Source organism: Taeniopygia guttata, chromosome 3 (assembly GCF_048771995.1).
Source record: "Taeniopygia guttata chromosome 3, bTaeGut7.mat, whole genome shotgun sequence".
In the NCBI taxonomy this organism is placed as follows: domain Eukaryota; kingdom Metazoa; phylum Chordata; class Aves; order Passeriformes; family Estrildidae; genus Taeniopygia; species Taeniopygia guttata.
In genome coordinates, this window is record NC_133027.1 from 6,028,210 (window position 1) to 6,049,450 (window position 21,241).

General features: G+C 39.9%; 1 protein-coding gene across 1 annotated transcript in view; it reads right to left on the reverse strand.

Annotated features, from left to right (window-relative positions):
* Positions 1-21,241, reverse strand: part of CLIC5 (chloride intracellular channel 5) — a 58,637-nt gene that overhangs the window by 13,528 nt on the left and 23,868 nt on the right. The window contains exons 2-4 of the mRNA XM_030269925.4: positions 18,761-18,870; positions 18,299-18,424; positions 16,851-16,957 (exon numbers count right to left, since the gene is read on the reverse strand). Of these exons, the coding sequence (XP_030125785.4) occupies positions 16,851-16,957; positions 18,299-18,424; positions 18,761-18,870 (343 nt within the window). The remainder of the gene's footprint in view (positions 1-16,850; positions 16,958-18,298; positions 18,425-18,760; positions 18,871-21,241) is intronic.

Here is a 21,241-nt window from a genome sequence, read left to right on the forward strand (position 1 = left end):
CAAAAGTGTTGCCATCCTTCATATAATCACTTAAAATTGAATTTTGACACTGACATTCTGCTGTCAGATGCTGGCAGTGGTGCCTTTAATTGCCTGCAGCTGTCCTGCCTCACAACCTCCACGGGAGAGTAGAACTGTGGAGTGTGGCAAGGATTCAGCAATCTCTTTTTGCTTTGACCTCTAACACCTCTTGGTCAGCCTCAGACTGTGTCCTCTTACAGTGTGTTCATGTAGAGACAGTGGACTTGAATTACTGGGATTTCATTCAGTTTTGTTCATCTGGGTTTTAGAGAACTGGCTCAACACTGACCACTTTCCAGTATTCCCTTCACCCAGTTGGGAATTTGGTTCTCCAAGTCATTTGAGCTTTTGGTTCTCCAAGTCATCTGAGCAATATTCGAGTGTCAGGAGGAGTTTGATGCTTTATGCTAGCCCATGAGGTAAGTCAGGTGTGTGCACAGAGACAACAGCAGCAGGTGAGGTTTGTTTATGTAACTCTTCTGGAACTTATTAGGTTTTGGGGTTTTTTTTTTGCTCTCATTGCTCTATCAAAGTGCGTCATGGCTGTCCCAAAAACAATGCCTGGAGTGCAGCCTGTTTGTGACAGCAAGAAAAACAACTATCTGAATTCATACTTGACACTTGCATACGGCAGCTTTAGGCCAGAAATAAGTGTATATTCAAGGCTCAATACATCTGTGACCTAATTCACAGGCTCTGCTGGAGCCCACAGGATGCTGACACCTCACATTGAAATCACCACAGAGTCAGGACCATCTTATATCCTGATAGGCAAGAACTGAACAACTACTTGTGACACTTAATGACCCCATTTTTTTTAAGCAAAACTCTTCTCAGTAAACTAGATCTTAGATCCTAGTAAACTTCTCAGAACAGCCTGTAAAATAGAAAAATAGTGAATAAGAGAGAACTGCTCTCCTTCCAACTAAATAGTGAAAAAAAAAATTGAAAAACTAAGATAATTAAAGCTCAAAAATTGCCATATCAAATGGATTTTAGGTGCATAGGGTCAGATTTTTAAGGCCTGTCAATGATTTCCAAGGCCTTTTTTGAAATTCATATGCAAATATCCATGTTGCAAATCCTACTTTCTAGGTACCCTAACACATTCAGGTCTATCTATAGGATTTAAAATCTTATGTTCCTTGAGCAGGTTCTCAGGGAAATCCCCACCCAAAGTAGGAGGATGTGTAAAAGAATCAAATTTTCTCTCTTGCCTGTTAGATATTTAAGCATTATGTAAAAGATGAAAAATTGTGAATGGAGACCAGGAAATGACCTCTTCAGAATAGCCTACAGCTCTGAATGTTCTGAGACTCCTCCTGAGGAAAAAACTGTCTGGGTTCACATTCCTGACCAAACTCAGCTTGGATTAATTTCTTAAACTTGGATTTAATTCCAAACTTCCTATACTGTGGCTATTTCATGAAAATCTGGATGACTCTACATTGTCTCCACTGAGAGCACAGGGGAGAGAATGCACTCACCATGGCAAGGGCCATGTGAACACCAGTCAGCACCAGACTGTATGAAGACATTTAAAAAGATGTGAAGATCTAAAACAATACTAATTCCCCATTTGTGAGAGTACCATCCACAGTGAATTTCAGAAGTGGCTAAGCACCTAATTGCCTTGGCAATTTGTCCTCTGGGAAACATCATTAAAGAACTAAATAGCTTTGCTGATTAACAGCTAATGGGTGGGATTCATCTTCCCCAAAGTGAGTAAAAATAAAATAATAGGTTTGAAATAAACACCCTGAGAGCTTCCTCTCTGTTCAGTGGAGTGTTCTCTTCTACACTTGGTTCTGGTGCCCCTAAATGAGCTGTAGGGAGAACTTGTCCTGAAGTGTCTAATCACACCCTTGCATTGTCTTGGTAATGTCAGGGTGGTGGATTCAATATTACAACATCAAGTAGAGCCGGGCCTGAGTATGTGGCTCTGTGCTGCTTTTGAAATTTCTACCTCCAACTGCTTCCCCACCCTACAGACTTTGAGTAGGAACTTAGAGATCTCAGATGTGACCAGCTCTGAGAGATAAGCCCTGTCAGAAGCTTATCCATGCAAGAGCTGCAATGTCTTAACTCCTGGAAGCCATTCTTCTGGACAGTGGAATCACCAAGCACAAAGGCACCAGCATCATACTGCCTTCACTGGGATATATTTAATATAACCTCGAATTCCAAGAAATTCTACCCATGTATAGGTAAAATCCATGGTGGAACCATCTCTCTATATTTCATTCTGGGCTAATTATGCAGCCAAAGACAAGTTCTAGCAATGACAGTCCTGCCCTGTCATCCCACCAATAATAAACAATAATATTAGTAAAAAAACCCTCATGAGCTTTTTGTGATTTTTCTTCTCCCTTCAAAACTAGGATTTTAAACTACTTTACTTAAGAATTCTGAGTTAGAAGCCAGAAAAATAGCACTTTCCAACCTCAAAGCAACCACAGAACACTTAATGAATGTATTACCATCTGTCAAATGCACAGGGTGAGGTTCAATTTAGCTGATGATACCTAATTCACATTGACGTTCTGTTTTCAGCAGAAGGTTACTTCATGTTGAACAATCAGATTAACAAATTCTGACATGCACAAAAATACAAATAATGTAACAAAAGTTAATAATGGGCAAAACTATGCTCTCAGTTACACTGACATAAAAGAGGAGTAACTGCATTGTCAACAAGCTATTCCATATTTACTCCAGTTCAACTAAGAACAGACTTTGGCTCTGTTACTCAACTCTTCAAGCAAAAACTTCCTTAAACTATTAGCCTGTGCATCTGTTTCCAGGGGATGGAGAGAAACCCTTGTGCCTTGAAGTACTTATACTACATCTGAACAAAATATTGGAAAATGTATTGCATGGAGCAATCCTGCAAGTCAAGCAGAGGGCCAGATGACAAAGATTCACTAATAGGTACTCAGGGTGAAAGTTTGGCCATCCTGAAGCTCATGGAAGTTTTGCTGTTGACTTCAGTGGGATTAGGACTTCTCCAGAATCTTTTCAAGCCAAAATAGACTATTTTAATCAGTTAATCTGAGCCCTGAAATAATACCGGCCATAAAACTTCCAGCATCATCGGTCGTTTCCATCTCTGTTTTTTGTGGGTCAAATAAGGCTGAAGCAAAATGGAAAGTAACTAGAAAGTAGTAAAAGAAAAACAGTTTGGAAAAAGTAAAACTGATTCAGACTGCCCACACCCACAGCATTTGCAGAGGTCAGGCGAGGACTCTTTTTCCCCCTCCTTGAACTCCAAATATTTCCTTCCTTGTTTAATGTTGGGACAAGGAGAAATAGCAAAGCAGACAAAGCACATAAACACCAATCTCTGCGGCCTGAACAAGCCACTGGAAGGCAAATCATTCCATCTTAAAATAGTAGCCTAGGAAAAGCTGAATTACCACCAGAGAAGCCTCAATCTCATTTTCTCTATCTCTCTCACTCTCTCTCATAGGTAGACTGGCTACCTAAATTTAAAATAGCTAAAGTGAGGCGAGAAGACTCCTTTTTTATGTGCTTGTGTGGAACCTCTTGCAGGATAAGGACTTCACTTGATAGTTATTATGGAAAGAGATTCAAAGCATAGAGGGTACAATCACAGTACTAAGAACAATAGATTTTTAAGACAACTGAACATAAAAACTATTTATGTGAAAAAAGAGCAAAAATAGTTATTTTTTAAACAAACTTTAAGCAAAAAATGCAAGATTTCTAAACAAACATGAAAACAGGAAGTCATGTTTGGGGACAATTGGTTAAGTAAGTCTTGCCTAGACATCCAATCATTTTTGCATCACTTTTTAAATATTGGCAATCTTCAAAATTAACATATCATTTCCAAATTGAAAGGAAAATGACCTTATGTTTCAAACAGTTTAACAGAAGATACTTTTACTTTCCAAAGCAAGTTATTATTCACAAAATTCCACCCACATATGCCAATAAATCAGGTTACTCACACCGCCCATGGCATTTTTATTAAATAAACCTTTTGTCACAAGACATTTTCTCCAAGTCAAGGACAAATATATGCGGCCCTCTTTCTAAGTGATTATCCCTGTGACAACAAGGCTTCAAAAGGGATTGAAGCCCAGCAACATCTTGTCTTTTGTAGCCAACATCTGAAACTACCTGAAGCTGATCTCGACACAACTGCAAGGTTCTTAATTGTCAAGCCCAGGCAAGTACAACAAACCATGATCCATGTACAGAAATGAACAATTCCTGCTGCTACCCTGGATCACTGATTGATATTTTCCCTTTTTACTGCTTTCTTCCACTGCCCTCCTGTAAGATTTATCCTGTAACACACGCAAATTAACTTGGTGAAATACCAATGAGGGAAAAGGGGGAACAGTACATAAATATTCACAGTCTCAATCAAACCATCTAAGATTTCTTTTTCCTTTAAAAAAACAAACCACCTTTCCTGATCACTTCCAGATTCACAGTTTGATATTATATGAGATCCAACACTGTTTTCTGGTAGGAAAAAGGAACAAGCTAAGAAACAGCAATTTAAGGTAAGAAAATAATATCATTCCACTAGTCTGACAGTCTGATTAAAAACCAAGTATTCATATTTTCACTCTCTTTTTTCTCCATCCTGCCCTTCTTTTTTTTTTTTTTTTTTTTTTTTTTTTTTTTAAATTTTCAAGCTGGCTCAACAGAATATTGTAATTTTAATCTGTATAGATTAATTCTTCTCCATGGAGGAGCTGTGACTGCAATACACGTGACTCTGTATTCTATATAGAACAGTTTATCTTCCCCCCTGTGATGTCAGTAAAACCCTTGAGATCTGAGTGCTGCCTTGATTTCTTCTCTTCAGCCATTTAAGGGTCGGGTGCCTTGTCTAAGCTGGTTCTGTAGGTTCCCTCTGTGCTCAGAGGGACTGAGCATCTCCAGAGGGTAATTCCATCCAACTGCCTGAGCCACCTGATCCACACCAGCGTGACTCACTGCACACATGCCCTTCTTGCTGCCTGAATTACAGATGAAACCTAAAGGACTAGCTCAGACTAGACACCTCACTTTCAGGGAGGTGAAGTCAGGCGAGATGAATCCTACCCTTTGAATATAATTTCACAGTTCACCCAAGTGATCTAGGATAATACCTCCAATTTTTAAAAAAGTTACTTAAATATTAGGGTTTGCTCCCCACAGAGCCCATTTGAGCATTGCAGCATCCTTTCCAGGCATGTTTCTGCCTCATAAAATCCCCAGCTCTGAGCAGCAAATGAGTGGGAGGTCACTGAGAGAGCCATTGGAAATGCAGAGGATGATGAAGTTGTGTGCTCCCATGCATCCAAGGCATTTAGATGCCTAAGTCTGGGCCAAAGGGAGTTTCTGGTGTGATTCAGCTCTCCTATTAAAGATGTTCCACTCCAGATAAATAATTCAATATTCACTGGAAAAGAGTCTTGTGCATGTTCCCACAATAAAGGTGAATGCCCACACAGCCTTGTGAAAAAGCCATGATCTCTCTGTCTCTGCCCACTTAATGAATCAACAAATACCTTGTGTATGCAGAAGAGAAATAAATTAGTGTCTCTTATTCCTCAAATCCACTTTTTCCTGGTTTGGGGTTGTTGTAGGGGACAGAGGCTCATGTTCATCCCCCAGACAAGTCAGAGCTGGGACTTGAAAAGGGGTTTTTTACTCCCAGTCTGTGTTGGGGTGAGCAAACACCAGGAATGGAGTGAGTCAGCAAAACACAGGGGCACACACGGAAACAGTCACACAACTCTGGTCCTAAAGGACCTTTCAGACATGGTCTGAGCCAGGCATAAACAGGGACACATTTTCCATGCATGTTGGCACACATATATTCTGTGTGCGTGCCGTGAGAGAAATGGAGGTGCTAAGCCCCAGGAACACTTCCTCCAGAACTCAGAGGAACATGGAGCTGACACAGCTGAGGGATACCCCAAGCACCCTCAGAAACCTGGACACTTCAAAAATCTGTTGATTTCCTTATGGGTGAGATTCCCCTTGCCTGACTTCTAATTGTTAGGCAATTAGTCTGACCTAATTGTTCAATGAGAGAAAGGCACCTCCAAAGGAAATTCTTCCAGCTTTAGACTCATATTTTGAGAAAAATCAAAAGCCCTTTAGAAATGTCTCTCTCCATTGATCAGAAACAAACCAGGACTTTTGAATGACTAAGATATAACTTCTAGACAGATTTAGGTGAGATGATCCCACCCTTATAATCTCTCTTCCCTTCTTACCCCATCTACAGACTGATGATGTGGATTGATTGATTGATTGATTGATTGATTAGAGCTCCACCCAAAAAGTTTGGGATATTTTGACAGACATGTCTCAAAACCTCCATAGAAGGAATGAGACTTAAAGCTCAATTCCCAGCTACCTTTTCCTAAGACAAAGAGCAATGATCCAAGGATTAAGAGGTTACCTGGATTTAGGAGACTTGAGTCTCTTCTTTTGAAGTTTTCTATATGGCCTTGTAAAAATAATTTAAATCACTTGCCTTGCCACGTCCTATATACAATATAAAAATAAAAATACTCTTTGCCCACAAACTTTACATTAGTAAAGCAGTAATGCACCAGCTGTGGAAATATGTTTCAGGTGAGATGTGATAAACAGTAAATATAAGGAAAAAAAGAGGCATCTTGGCATCTTTCTACTCCCAAATTAAACCTAGTGAAGCAGGTGAATCAGTAATACCTTAAATAGTAAATTAGGCATGTTTTTCAAGCATCTAGAAAGATTGATTTGACTTGTTTCTATTTTTTTACTGAAAACTCAGTTTTCCTCCCTCCCTTTTCTTATCCATTGTTACATTGGAGGCAAGAAATAAATTGAATACTTGTAACATTATCATGAGGAGTGCTGTCAGAGCACCTTCAAAGGTTTCTTAAGAAGAAAACCCAGGTGTTCAAATGACACCAAAAGAAAGCTTCATTCCCAATTCTCTTAGGAGTCCAGGTGACCCTGAGGGCAGGAAGCAAGTGAATGTAAAACTACTAGCCTACAAGTGCCCCAGGAAGAACTTGCGTTTCACAAATCATCCTGACCCTGTAGCAGCAGTAAGTGACAAGCATCACTTTTAGGGCACGTCCCCAAGGGCCTAATCCTGACCTCTGCCATGTTAGTCTTGTGCAGGTGTCCCTAAAGCAACTGCAGACAAGCAGCAGCTGATCTGCATCAGGAATTTGGGAAAAAAAAAAAAAAAAAAAAAAAAAAAGCCCTGCAGATTATAAACACACATTATTTACAGTATGAGGTTATCGCACCACTATCTCGATTTTTTAGTGTGTTCACTCAGAGTTTAAACTTTTGTTTTACTACTGAAGAGCAAATAAGACATTTCTGGGACTAACAAAAGGAAAACTAACTTCATGAATCTGCAGTCAAATAGGAGAAAAGCGAGATTCTGGTAGCGAGTGCAGCTGGGCTTTAGCAGCAGTGCTCTGGGGACCCCTTGTGTTCCAAGACTTAGGCGAAGAAATTCGTTCCTGTCCAGGTTGTTCGTGCTTAAATCTTTAATACTAATTTCTTCCAATTCCAGACATGTAGAAGAATAAAGTCTGCTTCTGTTTACACCAGGATAATCCAGATTGCATTCCACTGTTTTCAACTGTGTTGTTTAATTCCAGCATCAGCGAACACACATGAGAGGGAGACAAAGCAATGCCTAGCTAGCTGCACCTGAGGATGAAATTTTAAAGCTATTAGGTTCCCGATTCCTTTCGTTCACCTGGAAAATCTCAGTCTCAAATAGATTGATTTAGCATTTCCAGAATTTTCTGTGTTCAATTTTCCAGAATTTTTGTGTCCAAAAATTTTTACTGAGACACAAAAAGTCATGAGATTATGAGATTTACAAACTAGTTTCATCTTAATTCTTTCCTGTTGTTTCTCTGCTTTTGATATTTTTTTGTTTCAATAACTTGAAATAACTTAGGGATCATCGTGATTATGCCTCAACCTCCCTGAAAGGAGCAGAAGCAAAATCAGTTATAATTAAGTCTGGATGTATGAAAACAATCCAAGAATTAGTAGGGAGGTCACATTGTGTCTGTTGCATCTGAGCTGTTGCAGCAAGTATTAAAAACATTTTTCCCAGTTCTATTTTCTCCAATTAAAAAAACGGAAAAAGACCTTGGGAATTCCAGCAAGAGGTCAAAAGAAAACAGTAAGACAGTGCTCAAGGACTAGAAAAAAGCTCCAAAGACTCTTCAGTGCACCAAGGACACTTCAGTTTCTCCCGTTCTGTGCTCAATCAAACCAAATCCTTTTAAGGATGGATCATTTACATGTTTGCTCAATGGGCAAAACTCACTGGGATGTGATTTGTAGGAGATGATAGCAAATAACACAAAGATCCTTCTGGCCTCAAAGTTCATGAAATTCGGATTACCTTTTTCTGTAATCAGAAAAACCAGGATATTTTTACAAGAATTATTTCTCTAATTCCCATTTTGTCACCTCATTTCTAGCAGTGTTTTCAAGCTGAAAGTCAATGACTTAAGAGATATCTAAAAAAGAAACTTAGCAACATTGATTTCCATTTACACCTCATTCTTCTTTTCCCTGTTATTTTATGAAGAACATTTGCATGCATAAAAAAAAAAAAAGAAAAGAAAAGAAAAAACAGAAAAAAATACTTTAAAAATCTGTTTGGGGAAAAACAGAATCTGGGCCAATTCTTTTCCCTTTGAAGTCATCAACAGTTTTGCAAACTGACTTCCAGGAGCCAGTCACTGGGCTATCTACCATGTGATAGCTTGCAATGGCTAAATGTAAACCTGTGAACAATCCTCTTAGCACATCAAGACCAGTTGGGTGTTTAAACCTGAACATTTGCTTATATAAGGTTTGGACACTGAACTGAGCAAAGCCATAACTTCATTTAAGTCCTTGCTGTGGGGAACACACTTAAGATACACCAAGTCTATCACAACAAAGGGAGTTATCCACCAGGGCAAAACCTTAAAGCAATGAAGTTAAAACTCAATTCTAAGTAATAATGTAATTTCAGCCTCCCATTCCAGCAGCAAGGCGCTTAATTCCTCCCAGGACTGCTGCTGCCAGATTGCTCTAATCCACTTCCAGCTGTGCTACTGCTCCTGAGTGCGAGCATGGGAGCTCGGCTGGGAAACAGAACAAAGCATCCCAGTAAAGCCAGCAGCACTTGGAGGAATATTCCAACACACAGGGGAAATAATTCCCTCTTAAAGGAGAGTGGCTGCCAACTACTGCTCCCATTGCAAGTGTTTTACTCTAGGCCTGACCATGTATACAGGCCCTGACTCAGCAAAAGCTTGAGTAAGTGCCTTCATTTCATCATGTCATTAACCTTGTTGACTTCAGCATATTCTATAACTTTAAATTATATAAATACATATATTCTTTCTTTTTTCTCTCTCTCTTCTTCCCTATGATATTCTATGTTTTCAAAATTGCTTCAGCACAGACTTGTCAGAAAATTTTGTCTGTTAGGAAATTTAATGCAAATATTTACTATTCCCAAAATGGCTGCATCTAGGACTGTTAACCAGGCATATCAAGTCCCTGCCTTGGAGAGCCTGCAGTCTGATCACATCTGGAGTTTTAGAAAACGTTCCTTTTGTGTTGTCTTCAAATAACGTTTTTCACATTTCCATCAGGAAATCTTTGTTCCTCAATTAGCAAGGTATTAGAAGATGGAAAGTTCAGAAATATTCCCTTGTAAATTAGATATTGCTTAGATTAAGGTGGTGGTGTGTTATCATTTTAGAAAACTGAAAACCTCTTCCTTTTAATGACATAACATTTCAGTTCTCAGTTTTGGCAGGTCAAAAGATATTGGTCCTTAAAGCTGTCACTGGTACCAGACAGAATATTGATGACTCTGGGCATCCAGCCAGCATGATTTTGAGAACTTCCAAAAAGTTATTTCTCAAGAAAACTTATGTTGCAAACTGCTGTTCCTGGGCATTTTAGACTTTGATTACTGGGCAGAAAGCAGATAAAGCAATTTGGGGCAGGTGATAAATGCAACTTGCAGCACTTCTTAACAAGTTAGCACAAAGCTACACCACAGTTTTAGTGGTCTTTACACGTGTGTTTTTATAAGGAGACAGAGTGAACAGTTTTATTAGCGTATCATGAGTGAGTTATGTGGGTCATCCCAAATGAATGGCAATAAAAGCTTTATATCACACTCACCAACATGTATTTGGTACTTTATGTGCCACAAATGTTGCAGAAAACCTATTTTACATATGTTTTAAAGACTGGGTATTTTTTATATTAGGGCTGGTTTTGTAAAGCTGCCAAGGACTTTAGCTACCATGAGCCCAACATTATTCAGCTCATGGGGAATAATAAAAACTTGTTTAAAATGTTCTGAAATAGGTCCTTTTTTGTGCTTCAAAAGGCCAAAATCAAAGAATCATGGAATCAGCATGGAATAATGGAATGGCCTGGCTTGGAAGGGACCTTAAAAGTCATCTATTTCCAACCTCCCTGCCAGGGACAGGGACACTTTCCACTAGAAGAACTGCCATCCTGACATGTTCCATCACTAAGCAAGTCCTTTTCTCTAAAGCAATTTTAAAAGCTTTTTCTAGTCCTTCTTGGTTGAAAGACAGAGGAAACTTGGTACTATGACACTACAGGACAAATTGTGGCTTGTTCTGGGCCTTGGACCAATGTGGGGTTTGTAGTGGAAAATGGAAATTCTTCAACTAAAGAGAAAGAATAAAAAAATGTAATGGCAAGTTGATACACAGACATCACACACATATTGACATTTTTGCCTATATATTTATAAGGCACCTTGAAAACCTGTTCAAATAGCATAAAGTGTAATGTTGGTCCCAAATTAGAGTCTGATCCAAGATCCCCGTCACAGGAAACTTTCCATCAATACAAGAGCATTCAAACAGATTTTTAAACTTGCTCTGGCAAACTCAAGAGCAGCTTTGCCAGGAACTTTTCTGGGCACTGGTTAAGCTTTTAGGCATGGAACAGGTCCAGAAGGACCAAAGACTCAGGAGAAGCCATATCATAGTTACAGCTGTAATATGACCCCTTTGGCTGAGCAGCCAGGCTGGAAGGAAGAGGGGTGACTCCCTGCCCTTCCCCACCATGGGAGGAGATGCTCTGGGGACAGATGTTTGGCTCTCAGACCACACCATGCTCGTCAGGATGTCCCAAGCTGCCCAACCACATCAAGAAGCTCCTACTCCTGGCACAGGAGCCACAGAGGGTCTGACCATGCTGCTGGTATTGCTGTGAATATTCTGTGCTGGGGATTGGAGTGAACAGATTTTCTGCTTATGACAAGAGGCATGTGGTGGCTTCTAGGAAGGATCACTGTGCACAATTCAGCCTGTGCACATACCTGTGCTATGGGTCTGACCCTCTGCTTAGTGGGAGTAACTCCACAGTGTAAAACTGAAGTAGGGAAGTTTTAATTCCAGGCCTCTGTGTGTGTGTGCATTTCTACTGCACGTGTACATACACAGCACACTGAGAGACATTTCCCACCTCACGCACCAAACCACAAAGTGTGATGGAGCTACTGAAAGAGGTGGACAGCACTTAATCACATGTGAATTAATGATTTAAATGCGCTTTTATTTTTGGCCTCTTGATGTAAATCCAAACCAGACAAGCAGAGTCCTCTGGTCAGACGGCTGGAAATTCCTCTGCACAAAATCATGTTGGTGGTCTCCCAGCTCAGCGCCTTCTGAGCAGCCGTACAGTGAAATATCCTTCCCTACCACTAATGAATGCGCCCACCCACACTGGAGCTGGTGCCCCCTAAGAACTCAATTCAAAAACAACTTTTTAAACTCCTACATTAAATCAAAGGGCTCATTCTACGAGCCAAAGAACTCACAATTTTAGGCGGGACAGTTAATGGGTGGTTACCCCAGGTTGTCCCCTTGGTTTGCAGTACACAGTCTCGCAAGTAAAAATAATAAGCAGGATGCTGACTGTGTACACAGCATTCTAATTAATTAGATTTCATCCTCCTCCAATGAATACATAAATTGTTGCTTCCCTGGTGACCGTACAGAGCATGAGTGACTTGCTCAGCATCAACCAGAAGAACCAAAGTAAACACACAAGACCTCAGTTTACTTTCCTGTGCTCAGACAAGACTTCCTTCTCGATATTAAACAATCACTAAGCAATCAAAAACTCTCAAATTGGCCATGAAAACTGGAGCAAGAGCACCCAGGAAATCATTTTCAAGACTACTGCACTGAACCTTCCCAAGGTCTCCTGTCTGTGTGAATGAGCCATTGTCATTTCAGGCACAAGGGGTGAAGCCTGGCGACAACAGCTAGAGAACTGAATAATCCAGTGGTGCTACTGAAACACAGATCTAATCCCACAATGAGGAGATGACGCCTTCAAACAGGCCTGTTATAAAATTATCAAGTGGCACAGGGGGTGGAAGGAATAAAGTTCTGATTGAACTGACTTGAAATAATAAATGCACACACTTTCTTTAAACACAGCTTGCCACATCCTGAGAATCTGGAATCAGTTCCTTCCCTTTCAAGAAGCTTAAAAGTGGTTGGACTTTGATATGGCATAAGCATGTTTGCTTCTGGGCTTACAGCCCTCACCAACCCTTTCCAAAACTTTCAACATTTTTATATTGTAAGACAGAAAAGTTAGGAAAACAAAGATGGAAAAAAAAAATCAGAAATTCAGGGAACTATTAAATCAGGGCAGCTTCACTGCCAAATACCTTTGGTAAGTAAATGAATCATGATCAATAACATATTGCCATGCAGACTTACAGGAGAAGGTTATCACCTGCTTCTGTGCCAGGCATAAAACATAACGGTGTGTGGCTAACGAAGTACTGGATGAATCCAGAAAAAAAAATCACTATTTTTCTCTATAATGTTAAAGCATTTTTACTTCAAAGTAAATTTAAGTCATCCAGAAAAAACATAATTTTTTCCATTAAAACTTTGTCCAAATTGATAGGTTACTAAGAAACACTTCTCTTTTGACAATGTTACATATGTAAGAGGAAACTGTCTTGACAGAAAGAATCCTGTTTTGGTAAGGGGACGTTTCCGACCTGATTGTAAAGCTGCTTGTGCAGAGCTGCTTTATACATTCATATATTTGCCAGCAGAGGGTGTCACAATCTCAGAAACAGACCTACAAATGTATACTTGCATCTGTTCATTTACATACGAGGACTCAGACACACACTAAAGCAAGGATTTACCAATCTCCTGTTGTCCTTACTGACTTTTCCGCTATCTGGGTAAAAAAAATCATTTAGCTATGTAAAGGCTGTGCTAGCAGTGCCATCTTGCCAGTGCTCTCAAGACAGGAAACACCACAGTGACATGGCCAGCAGTGGCATCACCTGAGGTGTGACATTTCTCCATGGTCCTGGCTGCAAACTCTGCTAAGAGGGACAGCAGCTTGGACTTCTTTTTGGTGTGCATCAGATTCCCATCAATTCTCACATCCAGTACCCTCATGCTGCATAAATATAATTAATTATCCCAACCATTTTGTGTCACTTTTCTGCAGAGCTGTAACAGCCCCAGGCTGGGGTGAGAGCTCACGTTGCACACACCATGAGACCTGTTCTAAACCAGTACCCTACAAGGCATGGTCACACATAATCACACCTAACCCACACTCCTCACAGCCAGAGACAGGCTGATGCCACAAATTCCCAGCCTGATAGCCCACATGGTATTGAATTCACTTCCCTGACTCCTGAGTTAAGGGAACATAATTTAAATAACTTGATGTTTGATGCTTTAACCACCTTGCTGTCCTGCCAGGCCAGGCCTCTATTTCCCATTAAAAGAAATGAAAATTATTGTTTATGTAATGACCTGGGTTCTAGAATCTATTTTTAATTTAATAACAACTCTTCTATTTGTGTTTTGATCACATGCAACTGATGTTCCAGTCACTGGTGTGGCTTTCCAGACTAACCCAAGCACTGGAATCAGCTGGAGCTAGGAATGGATGTAGAGGATGACTACGAGATACATATAACCTTTATCTCAGAGCTGTGAGCGACAGAAATCATTTTTAATAGCCACAAGCAGCAATCTCTCTTCTTTTTGGATCTCACCTGCTCATGCACAGACAGGGAAAGGGACTTCACCTAAGTAATTATATTTTATAATTTTTTTTTTTTTGTCACAGAACTATATACAACTACTTCTGCTGTTATATAGGAAAAATAAAAATCATATCACAATATATAAAAATGAATGTATAATATTTATTTAATATATAATCATAACAGACTATAATACTAATACAATATTAAAACTATTTTCTTCAATAGAAAGCCTCAAGCTGTACCTGGGGAAGGCCAGGCTGGACATCAAGAAGAATTTAGTCAGTGAAAGGGTTATTAAGCATTGGAATGGGCTTTCCAGAGAGGTGATGGAGTTACCATCCCTGGAAGTAGTCAAGAAGTGACTGGATGTGGCACCCAGTGCTAAGGTTTAATTGACAGCATCATGATCAAAGGTTGGACTTGATGATTTCAAGGTCTTTTCCAGATTCCAGATTTACAGATCCCAGGTCTTTTGCGATTCTGTGATTCTATTATATTATTTTTAATAATGCAGCAGGACCTGTTGTAAAATGATATGCACCATATCAGGGCTAAAGCCTCAGATCCCTTTTGAATCAGTGTTGCAATTTTACAAAAATTTATTAACTATAAATCAAAAATAAATAGGTTCATTAGGAAATATGTACATGGTGTTGCTTTCCTTTCCTCTTTGCACACAGTCTTTTCACTGCTCAAGAAATTTAACACAACTACTTTTTGACTAACTCATTCTCCTCCATCCTAATCAGCCTTCAGAAAAACTGCTATTGTTGAGATGAACCAGGCAGAAGGTGAATAAAACATCCCTGGGATTAGGGAGAAACTATTCTTCCTTAGCCCTTGAAAACTGACAGTCAATTACTCTGCTGAAATTGAGGTCTGCACTGACAGTCCCAGAGACCTTATTCCATTGATAGAAAGAACATAGTTATAGATAGAAAGATCCAGTTCTACTCTGCCCATGTCTGCTTTATTCTCCTTGCAATGCAGCACTCCAGCTGTAATAAAATTAAGCTAAAAGCTTTTCTCTACTTTGAAGAGGAAAGTTGAGCAGCAGTGCATTCAGAGACTGCAGTGTCTGGATAAGACAGGAGCAGGAACCAGGTAACAAAAATAGAGTGAGGATGTTTGCAGGGAGCAAAGATTGTGTCTCTGATGCAGCTTAACAGCTCTTGTCCCTAAGACCTTGGTGTGCTTAATTGTCATTTGCAAGAGTACCTAAACCAAAAGTTTGTTATGCAGAACTAGGGAAAGCTCTCTTTAATCATACTGCAGCTTCTGAAAATGTAGAGTGCTTTGTGGGGTTAGATTCCTTATCTCCCCATAGTGGATATCAGACCTTGAATTCCAGCTCTGCTTATGGCCAGATGCAGACACCTCTAGGACACCCATCTATTCCTGGCTGGAGATGTCAGCCCTTGTGAGCCCAGGCATTTGAATATTGCAGTCACTGAGAAGCAAGAGTTGGGACTGTGCATGTGGGATAGCACAGCTGAAGATTTACAGCTGCACAGCGGACCATAAAACTTCCTTGCAAATGGCCAGGATATTTTACTTTCATTGTTACATCTATTTAGTCTAACTCTTAATTTATCTTCCTTTTACAACTTCCTAGAAAAGTTAGCTGAGCATTTCATTAGCATTAGACAAAAAAACCCCAAGTTTTTAGCATCACTAAGAAGCGAAGCACTGTAATTATTTCCTTCTGTTAGCAACACAAAAATATTACAGAGGAGATTATTATCTGACATAAATCACATTTACCCATTTTTATCTCATGGGTCAGCCTTGGGCAATGAAATATAATTGCACAGATGAAGTGTGTGGCAGATCTGGAACCTGCAAAATCTAGTGTTTTCTGAATGATGGGATATAAGCCCATGGTACTCAACATGCCTCATGTCTCTGTGAAAGCAGTAATACAAGGGAGAAGGTACACCAGTGAATGACAGCAAATATTCTACTAGATCATCTCAAGGGATAGGGATGTGTAAATCCACAGCTTTATGGAGCAACAGGAGCTCAGACTCGCTGGAGTTTTGCCTCTCTGAGGTGAAAGGAATGTGGAGAAGAACAGCAATTTCATTAAGAAGACTGTGTGGGATGCATATAAATATGAATGGCATCTGGCTTCTGGGGGACTCTTTCTTTTCATAAACAAATGAGAAGGAAAACCTGGAGCTTACACAGTGTAATTACATTTCTTAAATTCACTTCTGTCTTTTAATTATTTTATATGGAATGTCTTGATATAACTCAGTTTATATGAGCAAATTAGCTATAGCATAAGAGGGCCAAGAGCCTGATGGTAAAATCTAATAAAGCATGAGCTGCTCTCACAGGTTTGAGTCCAGTCACCACACACTCCTCTAAACAGTGCTGGGGCAGAGGAGGAGGTAGCACAGGCCACCAGTCTCTTCCAGTAAGCAGTTAGGGATCCTGTTCTGGTGAGGAAACTGGGCTGCATGGACAGGAGTCACGCCATGGCTGTTGGTAAAGAGGCTACCAAACACTCTGTGTCTTTTATTTACTACTACAGATGTAATTAATTCAACTGTGGACATGTGAACTTCAGTCCTAACCAACCACCTCAAGCTGATCAGCAGCAGTGCCTGATGTCATGTCATCTGAGCAAAGTTTACAAAAAAATGATGAGAGAATGGCAAAATTCTTCCACTTCTAAGCACACAAACTCCCTGACACATTTGGCAATGGTTATACTCACCAGCATTATCTTGCTGCTTGGTGTTTTTGATGTATGCAGAAAATTTGGAAAATATATCGATTCCAGCAGTGTTTGATTCCCGGTGCTTAGCAGCCAGCTTGGGATACCTGAAGAGGCAAAAGCAGTGGGGAGAGTAACATCTTGTTACCAGCATCACAGCCATGGCTACAAATATAATTTACAAGAGAGAAAAAACCTCCTGTGTGAAGACCTGCAATTAACACTCATTAGCTCAAAACAACAGCTTGGCAAGACCCTCGTAATGGAATCTGTTATCTGTCTGTCAAGGCAGGCATGTGGGGAGTTACACAGGGATGGAGTCAAGACAAAGGTAATTGCACTTGTGCTTTGTGTAACCACAATCCAAAATCAGCCTTGAATCAGAAGGAAACATACATTTCCAGAAGAGTGCAGGGGAGTGTGGCAGCCAGATCGCTCCATTATGAATGGCAGCCGTGTCTGATCCCCTGTTCTGAAAATGTACTCCAGGATGGAACAGCAAAGGGTGTTAGGATTCACAAGGTTCACCATAAATTCGCCATAAATGTTTCAGTCCCTGCATTGCTTTTTATAGACATTTGGTGAAAAGGAATATATTGATTTAAAAGATAAACACAAACTAATGACTCCTACTGACTTCAGTGGTCTTGGAGCAGAGTATAGAAAATTTAAATACCTGATCTCTTGCCTCAGGACTGGCCTATAGCTGCTGATTCACTTGGAGGTAAAATGCTCCACAAGGAACTAAGCCAAATTTGATGGATTCATAGATTCTAAGGTCCAACTCACAAGCCAACTATTTATTTTTTCCATTATCCTTGTATTAAGTCCAAAATGTTTGAATTAGTAAGGCATATCTGGTAAATCTAAACCTTTCATTGGTAGCTTTTTCATACTGAAAAAATCTGGGCCTTATTCCTAATCTGAATTAGTTTAGTTATAACTTCCAGTTATGTGCTCTTGTCATTTCTTGACTAGAATAATGAGCACTTTTCTGCCTCCCGAGCCTCTCGTCCTCTGTAATCAGTTCCCCTTCCAACCTTCCTAACACACCATACAGCTCAGAAACCTCTAGTTTTTCACTGTAAAATGCTTTTCCTGGCACAGATATTTTGTGTGGCAATTCTCAGCATCTCTTCCAAGTTATTTTTAGCTTTGCAAAATGTGGCCACCAGACCCCTACAATTTTTTTTTTAGTACTGGTCTCCTTAATTCTGCATACACGGGCATCCTGAAATGTGTACAGAGAAAACATTCTGCAGTTATTAGTCACATTACTAACCTTCACACATGGAAGTCATCTCACTGAAGCCAGCAAGTTTCATAAATAAATATTACTCCTGTAAGTAAAGGTTGTAGGAAGGAGTGCTTTTTAGGAACTCCTCTTAGGATGTCTTTCATTCCTAGGAAATGGAAAACTGACTGAAAAAAAATTCCGAAGATCTTACTTTGGAGGTGCAAGAATCTCTTCCAAGAATTCCTCAATCTTGTTAACATCTGTCTTGACTTCTCCATTAAATGTCAGGAAAGGTGGGTGGGTCCCAGGAGCCAGATTGTGCAGGTCAGCTGGCTTTCTGCAAGCAGAGAAAAAGTCATGAAATCACTAATCTTTATGGTCGGGTAGTTGCACAGATATTTATAGCTCCTACAAAATCAGTCTGCCTTTTTTTCCTCTCCAGTAATTTGTGGTTGGAAGACTTTGAAACTACCCCAAGCACCCTGTTTAATATAAAAACATTCCACAAGTGAGAAAAAAATAAAAACAACAGCCAAACCTGAATCCCAACTATTTTGTTGTGCACCACAGGCTTTCTAGGCCAGATAAAAATCTGATTTAACTTGGAGGGGTTTTTCTATAGTGCAAACACTGGGTCATACACCTATTTTCAATTAAACAGAAAAATTTTTACCTTTTCAGATCAACAGTGGTGACATTGAACACAACTCCTTTGAGCCACAGGATCATGAATAGACGCTGGGAGAATGGGCAGTTCCCAATGCTTTCTCCATCTATACCTGCCTGGTGGGGGGAAAGGAAAAATGGATTTCAGATTTGTTACTCATTTACCTCCCTCAAGATGGAAAATTGGATGGTGATAGAAAAATGAGCATTTTAAAAATAACCAGCAGTGCTGTTATTTAATATAGTTTATCATCAACACAAGAATGGAGTTACTGCAGGATTCAGCCTTTGTCAGGAGCTCAAGGGTGCAACATGGAGCCTCTCCTGAGGACATCTCTAAGGAGATGTGTCCTTTGCTGATGGCAAGCAACATCCAGCGTGTTCTTTCAACTACTCTCACACCTACAACTGCCTGCCTCATGGACAGGGTGGACACACTCAGGACTTGACTTCTGCTTTATTTAAGTCTGTAGACTGCAGTTTATATCAGCTCAATATCTGCTTCACTGTTTTACTATCTAAAACATGTACTTTAGGGTGAAACTCAAAAACTCTGGACATTAACTCCTGTTCGCATCAACAACTGCCTCAGACAGAAACAGCCAGGTCCAGACAGAAATCTCTGTCTGAATCCTCCCAAAGTTCAAGGCAGGTTTCAGCCACATTCAGTCTAGTATCTAACAAATTGCCTACAAACCACTACACAACAACACAAAACTGCTAGTGTTAGCATTGAGGAGCAGCCTATTTTTTCCTCTAAAAGTTTATGGTCCTTAGCCATGCAAATTCTAACTTTGAGCCTTGGAGGGATACACATAACACCAGCTGAACTGAGCCAAAGCTGTGGCCAAGGACAACATCCTTCTACAATAATCATGCTTGTGGCCAAAGCTTTCAGGACGATAATTGTTTTGATAGATTTCCATTTTAATTTGTGGTACCATTGTGTTTAAAAGATTCTTATAATCCTGGTGAAGCAACCAGCCTTCCGTTGTTGACCCACATGGATTGCATAACTGCATTTTAAGCACAGTGTGTGTCCAAAAATGGCTGATGAAAGAGCTAAGCAGATAAATACCCTTTTCCTCTGGAGACAATATTACTTATTATAATTATAATTATTATATTACTCTGTTGGCTGTCATAAATTTTCTCTTATTAATATACAAGGTGTGAGGTAGCATTTCTCTGTCTTAATGAATGAATCCCTTCTAATTACTGCAGCTCTGTGAAGCATCCCAGCACAACTAGAAACATTTTGAGACATGTCTAGTTGGTACAAACTCAGGCCGTGACTGTGAAATGTTCAGCCAAAAGATTTTCTGGTGAGCATCAAGAATCTTTCTCATGTCTTGAATACAACTTTTGACAGTTCTGGGTTTAAAAACAAATTCACACTTCCTGTCACCAAACTATGGGAAGAGTGTGAATTCAAGGCTTGGAGACAAGCTGACATGAAGTTCAGAGCTGTGTAAAGAGATTTCATCTGAGTTCAGATTCAGTTTCAAGCACTCAGACTCCAGAGTTACTTGGATATGGGGGGAACAGTCTGTTTGCAGTTTTACTTGAAATTATAGATCTGCAATATGTCTGGCACATGGCATATGCAAGGATCAACAAACAACGTGGGTGAAAGAGTGTTAGAGCATGAGGATGAGTAGGAGAGGATGCATTTCCCATCTACCTGAGGTGTGAGTAGCCTGGATTTGCAAAATTTCATTAATTTCATCATTAGTCTGTTCTGCAAATTTCATGGCAACAGCAACAATGTTACCATGGGAATACCAGGCACCACCATAGTGCATGACATAATTACTGTGAAGTCACATTTTCTGATTTGGATTTTGTTTGTTAAACCTTTGCTAGAAGCTTTTGACTTCTTGTCCTTCTTGAAAAGAACCAAATGCTATGGGAGAAAGCAGTGATATGACACCAAATTTCCCCTTGATTTTTTCACCATCTTAGTAATAAATCACAATTTCACCTTTTTTCAGGAAAGACACAGGGATACAATTTCCCTGCTCTCTCTCCATTTGTTTATTCTCATTCAAAGATTAAGGGTTTCCCAGACCTGCATCTTCTTATATGTTCTCTGTCCTTCAAGGGAATGGTGAAAAACCATCTCCAGACCAGAGCACTGAAGGAAGGACGAAGCAGCTGAACCACACAACCACAGAATCAGTTGAATCACAGAATCAGCTGAATAACAGAACCAGAGAATCTGCTGAGTTGGAAGGGACCCACAAGGATCACTGAGTCCAACTCTTAGCAAAGGACATCCCAAAGAGTCGCACCATGTGCCTGGAGGAATGATAATGACAAGGGAGAAACAGAAGTGATGGGTTGTGTGGGGCTAAGGGATGTAGAAGTCATAGGGAAGTTCAAGAAGATGTGAAGTCTGGAAGAAATAAGATTGACTTGGTGATCAAAAATAAAATTAATTATGTAGGTCAAATGGGGGCTCCAACAGACCCAAATGGTCGAAATT